At 41.5% G+C, this 20,331-nt stretch overlaps 1 protein-coding gene across 1 annotated transcript in view; it reads left to right on the forward strand.

Annotated features, from left to right (window-relative positions):
- TRPC5 (transient receptor potential cation channel subfamily C member 5) overlaps positions 1-20,331 on the forward strand; it is a 215,877-nt gene that overhangs the window by 141,623 nt on the left and 53,923 nt on the right. Inside the window, exons 4-5 of the mRNA XM_018565630.1 lie at positions 2,902-3,238; positions 17,028-17,167. Of these exons, the coding sequence (XP_018421132.1) occupies positions 2,902-3,238; positions 17,028-17,167 (477 nt within the window). The remainder of the gene's footprint in view (positions 1-2,901; positions 3,239-17,027; positions 17,168-20,331) is intronic.

Raw genomic sequence — 20,331 nt, forward strand, 5'->3', positions numbered from 1 at the left:
GGGTGAAGAGTTTGGAGAAGGCAGAAGAAGTGAACAATCTAGGACAACATATCTGAATTGGAAAGCGAGCTGAATTGGAGAATTTTTCCAAATCAGCTATTTTGTCCTAGATTGTTCAATTCTCCTGCCTTCTCCAAACTCTTCACCCTTTTGTGAATAACCCTGCAAGTGTTTTGCCCCTTCAGATGAAGGATATCTGTTGCTGCAATGTTAAAGTCATTCTCTGGAGGCAGTAAAATAAACAGGTACAACACACACAAGAAAAGAACAGATCCACAAGACCTGAAAGAGACTTAATGCATACTTAAGGGCCTCTGTCAATGGGTTCAGTTTGACATAAGTTTTAGACACTTTTAGTATTATTCAGAAATAATTGACAGGTACATTTAATTGTCATTTGACCTCCTCCTGACATGCAGTTGACCTTTAAGCTTTATCTGGTTTACAATCCCATTTACTTGTTTGGGATTGCAAAATCTGTCTCATGCAAACAAAAGCCTCCTAACAAAAACCCATCGTGTACTTTGAATATATTGACCCCTTCATGACGGGAGATGTACACTGTACGTCCCGCCACGGAGTGCCCAAATTACTCATCACGTACACTGTACGTGATGAGTTATTTGCTGCTTTACAAGGCTGGTAACCGCTGTGAATCAGTGGTTACCATTCATTAATGGATGCCTCGGTATAGAGGCATCCATTAATGAAAGAGTTAACCTTTTTCAGACACCCGATCCCCTTCAGGAATCGGGTGTCTGAGAGTGAGAGCAGAGCCCCATTTGCAGCTCTTGCCGCCACTCTGACAGCTGGTATAGATCTGAAAGCTAATTTGTATATCAGCTTTTTTTTTTCTTTCATGCACAATACAATGTTTCCACTCAGTGTCTTTTGACAACCCATCCCATGACCCACTTATACTCACTTTCATCACTCCCCCTGGCACTCTGTCATCAGCTTCTTCAGAGCCCTTGTGAAATCAGTGCTTCCAGGTATGGGAGGACATGTGATTGTCACATAAGATGGAGGAGGATGTCATCAACACTCCAACATCATCCAACACAGAGCTTACCCAGGGTTTGACTCTTGGCTCACTCAGAGGAATGGAGCAACATGGAAATGCAGTGAAGGTGAGTATAAGTGGGTTGAGAATGTTTTTTTTACAAGATTCTCAGTTTGCCCAGAATGGTCCAATGTCAACCAAAACTTGTTATTTAACTTATTTTGTTTTGAATAGAACAGGAAAAGTTTAGAGCCACTGCCAGGTTTTCATTGGCATATGTGTCCATATTGTGGAGCTTTCCCCTCACTTCCTGTTAGGGGGTGATGAAACATTTCTAAGGCACATTTTTTGTATTGTGAGGAAGGGTTAGAACTTTTAAAAATGCTTTTATTGCCATTGTACCATCCTATCCTATGGACAACTACACCCCCATTTCCTGTGCTGCAGTGTCACAGGGACAGGAGGTTTGGGAACATTTTCGTAGTAGGCCACAAACAATAATAAAGATCTGACAGAAATGTTACCTCTTTCCCATTGTTAGGGTTTAAGATGCAAATCAAACTTAGGTTACAGAACATCCTTATCAGGAAAAAAGATAATTTTTCCAGGATCCAGCCTCTCTTGCTGTGTACTTTTCAGCAGTGTACCTTACAGTGTATGAGCTGCTCTACCAGAGCAAGGCATGGCCAACACACTGACAATAGCTGGTCTAAGAGGACTATTATAATGGTATTTGGTACAGAAATTGTATTTCTACCTGGAAAACAACAATAAAAGATATAAGCTAGTTGCAATTATACAATAAGATATAATCTAGATCCACCTAATTACCTAACAATACACAAAATAGAATCAAAGTATATAGTCCATATCAGAATACATAAGATAAATTACAGAGTAAATTTTTAAATCAAGTATACAGATTTTCATGGCATATTGCAGCAAGGTAGTTATTATTTATTATTAATATTATATATTCTTCACTTTTACTTTAAGGAAATAGTTTGCTCTTGAATAAACAGCCTCTGTCCAAAGGAAGTGTAAAAAGCTTTAACTAAATGGGAGAGTTTTGCAAGCAGAGGGGTCTCGTGAATGTGTCATGCTTAATGTGTGACTTCAAGCCACTTTTCCTGCAAGGTGCCAGCCGCAATATTTCCCTACAAACTTCTTACACTATACCAGTGGAATAGAGTTCTCCTCATAGCATCTACTGACACTTTTTTTCTAAACCATATCAAATTCTTGACTGATTAGGATAACACTGTATTTTTTATGTATCTAACTTAAGGTCCAATCATACTTCTGCAATTTTCTTACAAGTGTTTCACCAAATTTAGAAACCTTCAAAAGAGATTTTGGTTAAAAAAAAGTAAAAAAATGTGGTCCCTGCAAAAGAGGTGTTTAATACTCACCTCTGGCTCAAATTGTCTAGAAGCATAATTTAAATTGACATTTCTCAGAGTGTCATATTCCTGGCCCTCTGCTACACACTGTGGCTCCTCCCTCCGGCCCCTATGTCACTACTGTGTTCAGTGGCAGTGGCAGGAAGCACAGTGTTTGGCATGGTTCAGTCAGCAAAAGTGGTATCAAGCACCTTCTTTGTAAGAATTCCTGTTCTGTTTAACAAGCTCATATTACTGTGCTGCATTTTGGAGAGATGTTTTTGACCTTTCCCTAATTATACTGTAAAAAGTATGTTGACAGGTAGAGGATATGAATTGACACATGCTCCTAAAATCAATAACATGCACATAGTATGAATAGAGTCTTATCCAGAGATGCTTTTTAAACTACTTATAATTACTAAATTAAATGTTTATGTTTCACTTAGAGTAAAAAATAGCATTAAATGAATGTTCTGAACATGTCCTAATGAAATATTTGTTTTTTATTTCTAGTTTGTGGCCCAGCCAAACTGTCAGCAGTTGCTGGCTACACTGTGGTACGATGGATTCCCAGGTTGGCGCCGGAAGCACTGGGCAGTAAAGCTGTTGACTTGCATCACAATTGGACTGCTTTTTCCTGTGCTGTCTTTGGCATATCTGATAGCACCCAAGAGCAGGCTGGGACTGTTCATTAAAAAGCCATTCATCAAATTTATCTGCCACACAGGCTCATATCTCACGTTCCTCTTTTTCTTGCTTTTGGCATCCCAACACATCGTTAGGACTGACTTACACATGCAAGGACCTCCACCCACGGTAGTGGAGTGGATGATATTACCTTGGGTTTTAGGTAAGTGACAATTTGTAATGTTGGAAAGATAAATATATGATAAAATAATTACTACCAATTTTTCTGACTGCTTAGGACTTGAAGCTACCAAGTTCGGTGTTAAAAATGCTTATTATGCTACTGTAGTATACATTTCCACAGGCTTCGGCATTGTTTTAAAATTGCCACAAACACTTGCATTAAATTTGGTTATGTACACATTTTTAAGCTATACTGAAGGTTAAAATAATTTGTTTTCCAATGGTATATTTATACCCAACAGGCTATCCAATCTGCCACTACAGCCCCATGAAAATTACACTTCTAGGTATGGTGCACATCTGCTCCCCGACTTCCAAATTGCAGTGCTGAGTGCCATAAACAATAATGTTACCACAAACGTGACACACTTTTTTCATGTTTTGCAAATGCTCCCAAGTGTGAATGGAGCCCTAGGGTGCTTATTATACAATTGATTTGTTACTTTGTTAACTAAAATATAGGTTTGCTTGAAGTACCTTCACCATGATTTTAAAAGTGAAATACCTGACTTGAAGTCATGGAGAACTTTCTTAACAAACCAATTGGTTGTAGAGCCATTAGATTTCTCTCCAGTATGAAGTATTCTTCTTTGCTGTTGGATCCAATTAAGCAAATAAAGAACGTAGTTTTAATTCTGGATGTAATATCTCTTAGGATTAAAATCCTAACAAAGGTTCTAACCCTGACCCTTGCACTGTGTACATTACATACACCATGTATGTCTAGGGTTAGGGTTTAGGGAAAAAACAGCCTCATTTCCCTATTAATAACATTGGCAACAAGTCCAATGTTTTTTAGCTAGACCGTAAAAATACCAGCCAGGTCCACTGACCACTTGACCCCTGCACTCTGTATGTAACATACTCCTGACCCCTGCATCTGTAGATTACATGCTCCTGACCCCTGTACTCTGTATGTTACATACTCCTTACCTCACCACTACGTGATTTTTAATACTTCTGACCCCTGCACTCTGTTTGTACATTATATACTTCTATCCCCTGCCACTGTACTCTGGGCTGTATGTTACATACTCCAAACCTCTGTACACTGAGCTGTACATTACTCTAACTCTTGGCCACTGCACTGTGTTCAGTTGGAGGTGTTACTTTTACTCAAGTTACACTGGGTGCTGGACTGTACATTGTACTCCTGACCTCTGCAATCTGTGCAGCGTGTTGTACACTATACCCCTGCCCAAAGTGGCTAAGTTGTCCCCAACTATTTTAATAAAGTTCTTCTTGAAGGTAGTCTCGGACAGTGTTAGCTCTCCGCTAATATTCAGTATGCAGAAAATCCAGGATGTTTTCGAGAAAGAAGTGCAATAAGTACTTGACATCACCCTATATAAAACTAAAAAAATATGCCTTTACACACACTTTTTATTTTGTTGGCACAAGTACTGCCAGATGTGTATGCAGCATATACAATAAATAGGTTCTCGGCTAGCTTTACTGTTACCCTTTAAGCCACTCCCAAAACATCCTTTACTTATCCTTTACCTATACTACTCTATTCTAAATTGAAAGTATAGCCCAAATATTTTTTTTATATACAAAGCAGAGGAGGGTTAAAAACTGTTTTTTTTCCCCATCTGTGTCATATTAGAGTGATTTACCTTCACTTCCTATCTTGCAGACTCAACAGGAAGTCAAAGAATATCTTCCCAGTTTAGGAGCAATGTCTTAGACAGTTGCTCTGGTGTCAATTGTGACCCAACAGTGTCCCAGACAGCAATAATAACCTGGCATTGGTTCTAACCGCTCAGCACTCTTTTAAAATCTAAAAAAAAGTTTTGACTTCAGGTTTAACTTTAACTGGATGACTGAGAGCATGCATATGACAGCTTAATGCCGGCCAAGTCAGTTGGAGCCATTAACATTTTAACTCTTGTATCAGTGGCTAAAAACAGACACTGCATATTTAAGATTGTGAATACATAATTTGCAAATGTAGCAGCACTGAGCCAGTTGTTCTGTTTCTGCCTGAGAAGATTATTACATTTGTTGTCAAATGTGACATAGTGTATAATTATGTTACATAAAGCATGTTAAATCATGATAAATTGTGTTGTATCTAACGTTGCTGTTTTATTATGTTAACACAATTCTGCTGCCTATGAAGCTACTTATCTTTCAGCAAAGAAAAACATTGGTAAACAAATGAGGAAAGATTTGAATGTCTAGATTCTAGGTATGCAATCTGTTGGTCAGTTGTGCTGCCAGGATTTTGAGAAATGCTATTGATATGATATGTTTCCATTAAAAAACAAATATCAGTGATTTTAGAACAGTGGCAAACTGGTGTTTAGTAGACCCAGAAACTCAACATGCTAACAGTTGGAGGCACAACACAGGAGATGCTGACGGCCATCTTCAATTGTTTTGGAAGTCCATGCCACAAAATAATTTTCCAGCTTCCATCTGAAAGAGACACATGACAGGCCTTCGATCACTGCAGCACATACGTAGCTTCCGCCAATCAATTACACTTCATTTATAACTGTACTAAGGAATATAAGAATAAGGATTAGCTTTGGGTTTAGGTCAGTCAAGGTATAATGCCAGACTCGTAACCATAAAAAACAGGGTGCCCAGTAGACATGTGCAATTAATCTTGTTCCAAATTGAAATTCAGACAAATATCGTCATATTCAGACATTCAGATGCATCTGAATTTCTGAATGAAAGAAATAACGAATCCGAACGTATTAAAATTTTCTGGTAACGAAATTTGTATGCATATGACATTTTTTCCAATTTTCATTCTTAATAAATTTATGTTGTTAAACGTTAAAATAATAAAACAAAAGCATGGAATCCCGCCCCAATTCATTTAGGTCACGCTGCTACTTGGATCAAGGGTCTGGTAAGGGATTTTAGGGGGGACCCCAGGCTTTTTTTTTTGGTGTTGGGGTCCACCCTAAAATCCCTTAGCAGACCTTTGATCTGAGCAGCAGCCTGAAGGGGGAGAGATGAGCATGGCCCCCCTTCCTGCACCATATCAGGCCACATGCCCTCAACATGAGGAGGGTGCTTTGCCAAAAGGGCAAAGCACCTTGTCCCCATGTCGATGAGGACAAGGGTCTCTTCCACACAACCCTGGCCCAGTGGTTGTGGGGGTCTGCGGGCAGGGGCCTTATCTGCATCTGGGTGCCCCCTTTCATAAAGGGGGCACCCAGATGCCGCCCCCCTTGTGAATGAGTAAGAGGTAGTTGTTACCCCTACTGATTTGCCAGATAGGAAATAAAATAGTCAATAAACACTGAAAAAGTCCTTTTTTTGACCGTTTTTGACAACTCCTTTATTAGTTAAAAAAAAATGTCCTTCAATGTAATCCAAATGTCAATCATACCATCTGCCAATGTAGATCCTCATCAATCACAATGAACTATGCATGCCAATCTGCCGAAGTAAAAAAAGTACTGCTGCCTGCCGCCCGTCTGATGCCGTGGAACTCCCATCGCAAATGACAACTCAGGCCCAAATGTAAACAAATGGGTGAAGCGAGTCATGACGTCATGACTCGCTGCGCCCATTTGGTTTTATTCCATGCCAGCTCTCTGTCCTCAATTGGCATATAAACAAATGGGCAGAGAAAGTTCCGCGACGTCCTGACTTGCTCCGCCTATTTGTTTACATGCCATTTGAGGACAATGGACATGGACTGAAAATAAATAGGTGGAGATAGTTATGATGTCACAACTTGCTCGGCCAATTTGTTTGCATTCAGGCCAGAGCTGTCATTTTGCAGCAGCCATTGGATGGGTCAGCTGTACTTTTATTATTTCGGTGAGTCGGTAGACGGCATTCATCATGATTTATGAGGATATACATCGCTAGACGTCATGATTGAGCTTCGGATTACATTGGTGGACACTTTTTTTGCTGGGTTTTACTACTAAAGGAAAGGGGTCTCTGCAGGATCCGTGGGGGGCTTTTCAGGATCCCTAGGGGGCTCTGCAGCCTGCAAAGCCCACCACAGATCCTGGACAGCCCCCCCAAGATCTACCAGACTGCCGGGCCTCAGGGGGTCTCTGCAGGATCTGTGGGGGGCTTTGCAGGATCCGTGGGGGGCTTTGCAGGATCTGTAGGGGGCTCTGCAGCCTGCAAAGTCCACCACAGATCCAGCACAGCCTGTCTGAGATCCGACAGACTGCAGGGTCTCAGGGGGTCTCTGCAGGATCTGTGGGGGGCTTTGCAGGATTCGTGGGGGGCTTCACAGGATCCACAAGGGGTCTCTGCAGCCTGCAAAGCCCACCACAGATCCTGGACAGCCCCCCCAAGATCTACCAGACTGCCGGGCCTCAGGGGGTCTCTGCAGGATCTGTGGGGAGCTTTGCAGGATCCGTTGGGGGCTTTACAGGATCCGTAGGGGTCTCTGCAGCCTGCAAAGCCCACCACAGATCCTGGACAGCCCCCCGAGATCTACCAGACTGCAGAGTCTCAGGGGGTCTCTGCAGGATCTGTGGAGGATTCGTGGGGGCTTTACAGGATCCGTAGGGGTCTCTGCAGCCTGCAAAGCCCACCACATATCCTGGACAGCCCCACCGAGATCTACCAGACTGCCGGGCCTTAGGGGGTCTCTGCAGGATCTGTTGGGGTCTCTGCACGATCTGTGGGGGACTTTGCAGGATCCATAGGGGGCTCTGCAGCCTGCACAGCCCATCACAGATCCTGCACAGCTCCCCCTGAGATCCAGCAGACTGCAGGGTCTCAAGGGGTCTCTGCAGGATCCGTGGGGGGCTTTACAGGATCTGTAGGCGGCTCTGCAGCCTGCAAAGCCCACCACAGATCCTGCAGAGCCCCCCTGAGATCCGGCAGACTGCAGGGTCTTAGGGGGTCACTTCAGGATCCATGGGGGGCTTTTCAGGATCTGTGGGGGGCTTTGCAGGATCCTTAGGGGGCTCTGCAGCCTGCAAAGCCCACCACAGATCCTGCACAGCCTCCCTGAGATCAGGCCGACTGCAGGGTCTGTGGGGGTCTCTGCAGGATCTGTTGGGGGCTTTGCATGATCTGTGGGGGACTTTGCAGGATCCGTAGGGGGCTCTGCAGCCTGCAAATCCCACCACAGATCCTGCACAGCCCCCCTGAGATTCGGCAGACTGCAGGGTCTGTGGGGGTCTCTGCATGATCTGTGGGGGGCTTTGCAGGATCCGTACACCCCTGTACACCCCTATGGTGAGGATCTGCTGCCTATAGGGGAAATGTTGGGGGAGTCTAATGCCTATAGGATTAAGGATGCACCGATACCATAATTGGTATCAGTTCAGATACTGGGCATTTTCACGAGTTCTTGTGAAGATGGCTAATACTAAAGGCCAATCCTCAGATCGCTTAAAAGAGGAACAGTGGTTGTGGTGACTGCCTTGACACATTTAAGTATTTTTCCAACCAAATCGAGCAGGACCAGCTACAGGCCGCATTCACGGTCAGCAATTAAACCGTGTAATTGCAGATTACTCGGGGTCCTGGGCTAATACAGATACGCTTTGAAGTGAGGGCCCCATACACCATTGAGTGTCAAGGTTGAACCACTGGCTGAAGCTTGCACAGTACATGCTGGAGCTTCTGGTTTGCCCTGAGGCCATTGTGCAGTCCAAGAGGGCCTTCAGAGCAGTAGACGGTTTTGTGACACAAAGGCAAATTTACCGGTCCTCTGTCACTGCTGACTGGCTTCGTTTCATACAAATGAACCAGTCCTGGATCCATAATTGTTACAAAAGCACTGCCGCTGAGTCTACCAAATACATTTTATTTACTTGTAATCTGTAACCTGAAAAAAAAAATACCTTACACCAATACCAGCTCCTGCCACTGCTGCAGGCCTGCCACAATTACCAGTTCCTTGCACCCCTCCTGCCTGTCACCACTACCAGCTGCTACCACCTCTGCTAGCCTACCACCATGACATAGCTCCTGCCTCCTTTCTTTCATTGTTCCAGTTTTACAGCACTGTAAAGGTGACACACACACACAAACATTTTGCAGATTAATTACCCCCTATTGACTTCAGTAGGGTTCAATTTTCAGTTCGTAATTTTCAGACTTTACCCAGGATTAGACCAGCACTCAGGCATATTTGCTCAGCCCCAGCTTTGATTCAAATGTGTTGGCTTTCAAGTCACAAGGTCAGAGTATCCTACAATTCCATAACTAATAATTTATTTTGGTCTTTATAGAAAGATGTTAGTAAAATACCTACAGCATGATAACCCTTAACTTTGCCTGCAGCAGACCTGAGCCAGTTGCTAAGCTCTTAGGGGGTTATTCACAAAAGGGTGAAGAGTTTGGAGAAGGCAGGAGAAGTGAACAATCTAGGACAACATAGCTGAGCTGGAAAGTGAGCTGAATGGGAGAGTTTTTCAAAATTAGCTATGTTGGCCTAGATTGTTCACTTTTTCTGCCTTCTCCAAACTCTTCACCCTTTTGTGTATAACTGTGTTAATCTTTCTAATGAACAAATAGCTTAATCTGTGTATTTCAGAGTTTACAGCTGTCTCAGTCGCCATACAATTTGATTTGCATGTATGGTTGTTGATGTTAGCCAGAAATAGAACTTCATATCTCCTCTTTGCAGGGTTGATTTTCTGTCATTGTATATTCGTCTCTACTGATTAATGTGCATATGTTTTTTTATCACTATATGCGTCTCAAAGCTAGCATTTATGTTTATTTGATTTCTAATGTCAAATAGATATACTAATGTTGATATATTTGCTGGGGCACACATGGCTGTCACTGATCTGTAAACACAGCAATGACCTGGTTTCTGTAGTTTCTGTGCTGTAGATTTCACTGTCAGCAGTAATGTGATGTTAAAGGTTGCATGCAGCATCACTGTAACAAAAGGAATAGTGTTCCTTTTAGTATCATTTAAGTAGTATTCAACTCTCAAACTTTTCTCAATAATGAATCCAGATCAAACAAATATACACAGCCCAGCAAAGCACTGCTTTACATTTTTGCCCAAACACAGTCATCATGTTTCTGAACAGCTGCCTCCAAGTCTCTCAGCTAAGCTGCCCTATACTTCCTGTCCAGTACAAGATCACAAGGAACAGAGCAGACTCCAACAACTGTTCATCTACTAGCATGGAGAAGGGAGGAGAGGGAGCCAGGAGGGAGGAAGTTTGCTTAATTTGCTGTGTCTGTGTGTTTGTGTAGACACACACAGCTTACTAGCACACACAAGGGTGACTGCACAGCACTCTGTTTTACAAAGGAGGTGCTCTAAAACAGGAAGTCAGGGCCAGAGCTTTGACCTGCCCTAGTCAAAGCTTACACAAGGATAAGAACCATCTGTTGCTGGGTAGGGGCAGTAAATAGAACCTGTACATTATTTCATTAAAATGGTTAACATGTAGGTTCTCTTTAACTGCCTCCGGGCCGGCCGTAGTAAAAAAACGGCCGGCCAGGAGCTCTCTAGATCTGAGCGGGCGTCTCTAGACGTCCGCTCAGACACGCCCCCTTGCGCGCGCCGCCGATGGCCAGGAAGGGGGTATCTAAACACCTGGTCTTGAAGTGGTTAAAGCTAAACTCCAGGTAATCAGATAAACACAATTTTAATAACATTATGTGAACTGTTATGACACAGTCAGGTTTGTGCTTCATACACCCCTGCCAAACAGCAGCTGTTAGAAGTAAGGGATACATTGGTTTAATCCCCCTGCAACACACTGGAGCAGCAAGAAACTGATCAACTTCACTCACTCTTCCTATCAGCATGTTCCCTCTCAACACATGACAAATGCAGACTGATTGGCTAGCAGTGCTGCCCTGACCTCTCCCAGTGTTCTGTGTAAAGGAACAGATTCAAAAACTTAGACTAGTTTTATTAAAACGTATTTAATGTTTTTTTTTTAACATTTGCCTGGAGTTTAGCAAAACAATTTACAGAGTAAAGTGTATGTGAGTATGGAATGTGTTCTGAGTATATGCAAGCAAAAAGTAAACAACATTTTTTAAAGATACTCATTAAAATAAAACAAAAATATTGCCGTAGGTGGAAGGAGCAGACACCTACAGTTGTGCATGCATGTCCATATTTAGCACATGGTCAACATTGCTTATTTTTTTTATTGTTTCATTTGACAGATTAAGTATTTTTGTGACCGATGTAGCTAATGTTCAATGACAAAAATTTTTAGCCTGTTTGAAGATTAGTTGTTATATTAAAAACTCGAATCTGTATGTGCTGTTTTGCATGCCTCTTAGGCTGCGTTCACACCTGACTGTTTTGTAGCGCGTCCTACGCTCGACGAACGCGCTACAAAACGGTCAAAAAAATAAATAGCATTGTAGTCAATGCCCTCGTTCCCACCTAGGCGTATTTCCGCCCATTCCCTAACGCCCTACAAAACGGCCCACGCCTGAAAAGGTCCTGGGACTACTTTGGGCCGTTTTGTAGGGCGTTTTCCATTGGGATACAGCCAAGTAGCCTTTGGAATCGCGCAACGGTCGCGGCGACTTTTTTACTGCGAATCGCAGTAAAAAAAACGTGTGACGGTCGCGCGACAGACGAGCATATTACAATACACCTAGGTGTGAATGGGGCCTTATAGCTGACACCTACTACTAACTGACCCACAACCTAGAATGTATGTAGGTCTAAAACCTCTGTATGGGATAGATTAACAGCTAAATAAATCATTTTGGTGAGGTTATATTGGCAATAAAGAATATCTAAAAATACTTGTATTTTGTTTAGGAGTTAACATGCATTTTCAACCAAAGACCTTGAGTAGCTAAACCATTTGTTCCATAGATGTAAAATACAGTGTGTTGTTTGTATAACAAATAATGGAAGTTGCCAGCACTCAATATTGTGCCAGAAGCATAAGCACTTTTATTAATGTGCCATCAAGCCAATGCTTCAGCGCTGCGCAGGGCCACTTCCTCAGGGCCGCTTCCTCAGGGCGACATAGTGATCATCACTATGTCGCTCTGAGTAAGGGACCCTGCATGGCCCCGAAACGCTGGCTTGATGATGCATGTGATGCAATAATAAAAGTGCTCATGCTTCTTGCACAATATTGAGTGCCTGTGACTTCCATTATTGATTATGCAATGACACGGCACCATCCGTCACTTCAAGCACCAATATCTGTATTGAAGTGCAGGTGATTTTCCAACATTGTTTGTATAACAACACACACAGCATTAACGCCCTGTGCAGCATTATTGATTGAATCCGTGTACAGAGGGAAGTGTTGGGCCGCTAGAAACCTGAGATGATGCTAGTGTGTACAATTACAAGCTCGACTCTCCACTGTGCTGCTAGCATTTTAATCCATGCTGTAGCACTAAACATGTAAAAAATACACAGATAAAATAGTGTATTTATTACTTAATAGGCAACATAATTGTATTACAGTATTAAATACAGAGGCTTCAACTTGGCTTTAAACGTTTATGTATAAATGTTTCTACCTGTTTGTTGTTCACAAATATTGTCTTTATATCTTGGTAGCTTGTTCTTTGCTATTATTTCTCTTCAGATTCTACTATTTTCTTTTGTGCTCATATTTCTCAGTCTACAAGTTCAAATTGCAAATAATATCCTTGAATTGCATTCAGCAGGAAACTTGTGATGTTCAAATGTAGCTGACACTATTGTGTTTTTTCTTAGCAATCACAGGGTGATCCATAACTCCCAATGGTTTACATGAGATTTTTGTAAGTCATCGTGTAACTGTATAATAAAGGATCAAGGCACTTATAGTACATATAGAATTAACTAGAGTGCCAACCAAATCCTTAGCTAAAGCCAGCTAGTCAACGTGGTGTATTATTAGAGGGGAATAATCACATTTCTTCTCTTAACCTTTATTGCTAAGTAACTATTTCAAAATTATATATTTGAATAAATATGTGTACATGTATGGCCCAGCTAGTCCTATTGAGAAATATCATAGACAAGCTTGTTACAGGTCTGTTACCTCTCACAGCTGTTAATTATTTTCCATGGAGAACATTTAGGTTTCAAGGTAGGTAAACTAAAAATAAATATTATGCGCTGTAATGAGAAAAATGAAATGTTATACACAGTGGATTTGTTTAATTATCCATTGTACAGCTTTGTGACCCAGTGAAATGAAATTGAAAAGGAGAAGAAAGAAGGTATTTAGAGGATGCTGTGAAGGTGAAACTAGATTAAACCACTGTGATATGATAAAACTGCTCAATACTTCACAGACTTGGTCCTAGAATAGAGGTGTATGGAGCATAACTAGGTCAATAACAACAATCTGGTTGTTATGGGGTGATATTGGTGAATATTTTGCAATAGGACATCAGGGAACACCATTTAGATTCACTTTTTTAACTTGGAAATTCTGATTTTAGAAATAGTTTATACATTAATCAACATGATGCAAGTTATGACATTTTCTCAAATATTTAATTTTCCTCTTTTGTTCTTAGCTATTTCCATCAATACAAGTTGCTGCCTCACTGGCCCAAGGCATTGATTATGCCCCCGTTGTATCAGTCTACATCCAGATTTCTGTAAATTCTCCTAGCAAAGCAACCTTCACATGCTACATGCATTAAGATTCACAGCCTCTCTTCACTTCTCATCACAATATTTATTATACTGACTGAAGGAGAAAGAAATGTCATGTTAGAGTAATGTCCTGAAAGGGGCACTGTACAAAATAGATACCTTAGCCCAGATGGTGGGCCAACTGTTTCTTTGGAAAGATTTTGCTATGAAAACAGGCATTTGCCAAAAAATCTTGTTGGGAAATGTGTTGAAGCAAACCTAAACCGTGCTTTGTCTAGGAAAGCAAAGATATTCGCTTGGTTACAAGCTAATTTAGGAATCTATTCTTACCCTTCCTAAGCTCTCACACCACCCCAGTCTGCTGCAATGCAGTCCCTGTAAAATAGCTGTTCATGTGTTGTCTTTCAAAACTTGGTCAAAGCTATGAATGTTTCCTGTCCTTGTGTAACAGCACTGACGCCTGGTCAATAGTTACACTTTGGGAGACAGGTGGGCTTGTCATATATCACCTGAAACTCTAGTCAGTAAAGCAATCCATATCCACCCTTGCCAAATCAGTGATGTCACCAAAGGAAAGCCTGTTGGTAAAATACCACCTCAACTACAGGCCATAAGAAGAAAGAAAAACATGCTGAAAGTCCACTGAAGATAGATTCTTGACTATGTAAGGAATGTGACTGCTATATATTTATACAGCCAGACATCTGACAGTTGTCCTCAAGAGTCATTCATCTAGCGTTCAGTCCTCTGTCTCTAGTGGCTTACTAATCAACTTGACAGTACATGGCAGTGCATCTCTATCTAGGTCTTCTGTTGCTTCTTCATTTGTCTCTGTCCACTTCTGCTGCTTCTAAATCCTCTGGGTTCCTTTGCTAACATGCTTATTCTATTGTGTTTCAGCTTGCACATATGTGGGCTGCTTATGACCTCAGACATATGGGTGTATGTTTGCACATGTCTGAGCATACCCACGCAGTGGGGCAGTTTAGGGCTTTGTCTAGCCCTTTAGAGAGAACCAGAACCTAATTTTTGGTTACCTGTTGTAGTGTTTGCATGGACCATGGCTTTGATTCTATTACGCGTGTTCAGTTGGCTCTTGTAGCTCACCATGTTTATCTGACCTGAACTGAAGTCCTTCTGCAAAGACCTTGCTGTGACTCCTCAACCAATTTACAACTCCTGTTCAGGCTACAGTGATTTGCAAAATCTTATGTTTAGTTTTATATAGAATAAGCAAGCATTAAGTATTTCTTGCTGCCTAATCCTTCTTGTTCAGTGTCCCTAATTGCTAACGGGGACACAGGCAGCAATAAAAACTTGACAGCAGTTGTAACTACGAATGCATTAATATAATTTTTTCAACACCGAGTATGAGTACCGGTACGTTTGCTCATGTACTTGCCGATACCAATTACTGATACTTTTTTTTAGTGTCATGTGACAGTTTTTCTAAAACAATACATACTAATGATTTTAGGACAGTGGTGGAGCACCAGGGCCCAGTCGCAGCTGCAACCGCTGTGACCCTGGTAGTTCTGACACTGACTCCAAGCTGTAAAGGGACTACAAATCCCAGCAATACATTGTACAGCAACGCAGAATACCACTAGTGATAGAGGACTGCAAATCGCAGCAATACATTTTACAACAATGCAGAATACCATCAGCTATAGATGACTACAAATTCCAGCAAAACATTATACAGCAATGCAGAATAATAGAGCTACATACTGTGTGTTGCTCACCGGGGCTGTGTGGGGTCTCCCCAGGGCTGTGTGCAGTGGTCTCACCAGGGCTGTGCGTTCTCACCAGGGCTGTGTGCGGCGTCTCTCCAGGGCTGTGCGTTCTCACCAGGGCTGTGTGCGGCGTCTCTCCAGGGCTGTGCATTCTCCGCCAGGGTTGTGTGCAGTATCTTTCCAGGGCTGTGCAGTCTCCACAAGGCTGTGTGCAGCATCACTCCAGAGCAGTGCATTCTCCCCAGGGCTGTGCATTCTCCCCAGGGCTGTGTGCGGCATCACTCCGGAGCTGTGCAGTCTCCCCAGGACTGTGTGCGGCCTCTCTCCAGGGCTGTGCATTCTCCCCAGGGCTGTGTGCGGCATCTCATCAGGCTGTTCAGGGTCTCGTGGGTGCGTGGGGAGGCAATGCACAGCCGCTGTAAGGTCCCCACAAGGCTGCCGAGGTCCCCAGCAAGCGTGGGACCTCAGGCAGCCAAACCCATTAAAAAATTTAAACCGCTGGTATCTGGGCATTTTCATGAGTACTCATAAAAATACCCAGTATTGGCACCAATAGTGGTATTGGTGCATCCCTAGTTTGAACCCTTCTTAACTCTGTCCAAAATTAAATAGAGTTCTGCTTTAATTTAGAGCCAGGTTACTCAATAGAGAGAGAAATTACCAAGTATGATTGTAAAAATGTCCCCAGGCATGCATGTTCTGTACAGTTTTCTATTATTGCTTTGACTATAACAGTTGTGTGATGCGCTTATTTTAAATACCACTTGCGTTATATAATCAAGAAACTAGATGTTGCCTGGTGTTTAGTTTCTGCTACTCCTGTTTTTATCAAGCAATTGTACTGTGTACCCCTCTTTTCTTAGTTTATTTAGTTTATTTATTAGCTTCTATCAACGTGCCATAGTATTCTTGCAGATGGTCACATCTGAGCACCACAGCAACTGGTTACGGATCACTGGGCCTTGTTATACATTTAAATAAATACAGGGCTGGTGTTTCCAACTGAATTTAATAAAAGCACACAAAACAGTTATGCTCTGGAAGTTAAAACGATAATCATAACATTTGTGTAAATTGATCTTTGTTCCTAAGGAGCATACTGTAAAAAGATATCTTATACATCCTTGCACATTATTGAAATTCACCAATTAAGAATTTGTTTACCTGTGTCACTAAGCTACATTTACACAAAGCAAATTCACCAGATCAAACTATTTGTCTGTTCAATGTCATTTCTCTGCAGGAAACAGTATGACGCAGTAAGCTCTCTCTCTCTCTCTCTTGAAATAAAATCTATTATTTCATGTTTGTTGCATAAGGTAAACTTGTGCGCTCATATTATTTTCGAAAGTGCATCTGTTTCCAAGTAGAATTTTGTAATGGCAGGAGGGGGTGGGTCAGGTATTGGTCACAGTAACCGTGATCAGTGGTTATCAAAGTTTACCTTAGAAGGGTTGGTGAAACCGTAGGGTTACTTAAAAATGCTTGTTTGGATCTAACTTTTGTGTGTATTCTCTTTTGTACAGGTTTTATTTGGGGTGAAATCAAAGAGATGTGGGATGGGGGATTTACCGAATATGTACACGACTGGTGGAACTTAATGGATTTCGCTATGAATTCCCTCTATCTTGCAACCATCTCCCTTAAAATAGTTGCTTATGTGAAGGTAATAATATTTCCGTGTCTACAAAGAAAATTTTAACTCATAACCTGTATGTGTCCCTCATTAAACTACAGAACATAATTGTTTATAATAGAGGTGCACCGAAATGGAAATTTTAAAACCGAAACGAAACCAAAATAAAAAAAATGTCAGGCCGAAACCGAAACCGATACCGAAAATGTTTTTTATTTTTATTATTTCAATTTTTTAAAATAATGTATTTTTTATAAACTTTTTAATTTTCATATATTTATTTTTATTTATTCATTCATTTTTTATTAAATATTTTTATTTTTTACTTTACTTTTAGGGGCTTCGGGGAAATATATTGGGAGTCTAAACAGACCCCTGATATTTCCCTTTTAAAATAGATAAAGAGATTGAGAACACAGAGTCCTCAATCTCTTTTTCTGTGTCCCCTGTTATCAATGAACAGGAATCCTCTATGAGTGTTCCTGTTCATTGATAACATGAGAACATTGTTTGTTTACTATAACTACAATTATAAGCACCAGGGCCCAGTCGCAGCTGCAACCGCTGTGACCCTGGTAGTTCTGACACTGACTCCAAGCTGTAAAGGGACTACAAATCCCAGCAATACATTGTACAGCAACGCAGAATACCACTAGTGATAGAGGACTGCAAATCGCAGCAATACATTTTACAACAATGCAGAATACCATCAGCTATAGATGACTACAAATTCCAGCAAAACATTATACAGCAATGCAGAATAATAGAGCTACATACTGTGTGTTGCTCACCGGGGCTGTGTGGGGTCTCCCCAGGGCTGTGTGCAGTGGTCTCACCAGGGCTGTGCGTTCTCACCAGGGCTGTGTGCGGCGTCTCTCCAGGGCTGTGCGTTCTCACCAGGGCTGTGTGCGGCGTCTCTCCAGGGCTGTGCATTCTCCGCCAGGGTTGTGTGCAGTATCTTTCCAGGGCTGTGCAGTCTCCACAAGGCTGTGTGCAGCATCACTCCAGAGCAGTGCATTCTCCCCAGGGCTGTGCATTCTCCCCAGGGCTGTGTGCGGCATCACTCCGGAGCTGTGCAGTCTCCCCAGGACTGTGTGCGGCCTCTCTCCAGGGCTGTGCATTCTCCCCAGGGCTGTGTGCGGCATCTCATCAGGCTGTTCAGGGTCTCGTGGGTGCGTGGGGAGGCAATGCACAGCCGCTGTAAGGTCCCCACAAGGCTGCCGAGGTCCCCAGCAAGCGTGGGACCTCAGGCAGCCAAACCCATTAAAAAATTTAAACCGCTGGTATCTGGGCATTTTCATGAGTACTCATAAAAATACCCAGTATTGGCACCAATAGTGGTATTGGTGCATCCCTAGTTTGAACCCTTCTTAACTCTGTCCAAAATTAAATAGAGTTCTGCTTTAATTTAGAGCCAGGTTACTCAATAGAGAGAGAAATTACCAAGTATGATTGTAAAAATGTCCCCAGGCATGCATGTTCTGTACAGTTTTCTATTATTGCTTTGACTATAACAGTTGTGTGATGCGCTTATTTTAAATACCACTTGCGTTATATAATCAAGAAACTAGATGTTGCCTGGTGTTTAGTTTCTGCTACTCCTGTTTTTATCAAGCAATTGTACTGTGTACCCCTCTTTTCTTAGTTTATTTAGTTTATTTATTAGCTTCTATCAACGTGCCATAGTATTCTTGCAGATGGTCACATCTGAGCACCACAGCAACTGGTTACGGATCACTGGGCCTTGTTATACATTTAAATAAATACAGGGCTGGTGTTTCCAACTGAATTTAATAAAAGCACACAAAACAGTTATGCTCTGGAAGTTAAAACGATAATCATAACATTTGTGTAAATTGATCTTTGTTCCTAAGGAGCATACTGTAAAAAGATATCTTATACATCCTTGCACATTATTGAAATTCACCAATTAAGAATTTGTTTACCTGTGTCACTAAGCTACATTTACACAAAGCAAATTCACCAGATCAAACTATTTGTCTGTTCAATGTCATTTCTCTGCAGGAAACAGTATGACGCAGTAAGCTCTCTCTCTCTCTCTCTTGAAATAAAATCTATTATTTCATGTTTGTTGCATAAGGTAAACTTGTGCGCTCATATTATTTTCGAAAGTGCATCTGTTTCCAAGTAGAATTTTGTAATGGCAGGAGGGGGTGGGTCAGGTATTGGTCACAGTAACCGTGATCAGTGGTTATCAAAGTTTACCTTAGAAGGGTTGGTGAAACCGTAGGGTTACTTAAAAATGCTTGTTTGGATCTAACTTTTGTGTGTATTCTCTTTTGTACAGGTTTTATTTGGGGTGAAATCAAAGAGATGTGGGATGGGGGATTTACCGAATATGTACACGACTGGTGGAACTTAATGGATTTCGCTATGAATTCCCTCTATCTTGCAACCATCTCCCTTAAAATAGTTGCTTATGTGAAGGTAATAATATTTCCGTGTCTACAAAGAAAATTTTAACTCATAACCTGTATGTGTCCCTCATTAAACTACAGAACATAATTGTTTATAATAGAGGTGCACCGAAATGGAAATTTTAAAACCGAAACGAAACCAAAATAAAAAAAATGTCAGGCCGAAACCGAAACCGATACCGAAAATGTTTTTTATTTTTATTATTTCAATTTTTTAAAATAATGTATTTTTTATAAACTTTTTAATTTTCATATATTTATTTTTATTTATTCATTCATTTTTTATTAAATATTTTTATTTTTTACTTTACTTTTAGGGGCTTCGGGGAAATATATTGGGAGTCTAAACAGACCCCTGATATTTCCCTTTTAAAATAGATAAAGAGATTGAGAACACAGAGTCCTCAATCTCTTTTTCTGTGTCCCCTGTTATCAATGAACAGGAATCCTCTATGAGTGTTCCTGTTCATTGATAACATGAGAACATTGTTTGTTTACTATAACTACAATTATAAATGAATGGGGGTGATGTAGATCACTCCCATTCATTTATAATTGAGGATATAGTTAACATACCATATCCTCAATCCCTGATCGCTGAGTGTGTGTACCTTGCTTTTCTCTCTGACACGCTGTCACAGGAGGCTGATAGAGTGGTGTAGAGAGGAAAGCCCAGCCTCCTGTGACAGCGATGTCTCCGCCCCCACACCGCTCTGCCGGACTGTGATAGGCGGCTGAGCGGTGTGGGAGGAGAGA

Source organism: Nanorana parkeri, unplaced genomic scaffold, assembly GCF_000935625.1.
Source record: "Nanorana parkeri isolate BGI_ZX_2015 unplaced genomic scaffold, ASM93562v1 scaffold868, whole genome shotgun sequence".
Classification (NCBI taxonomy): Eukaryota; Metazoa; Chordata; class Amphibia; order Anura; family Dicroglossidae; genus Nanorana; species Nanorana parkeri.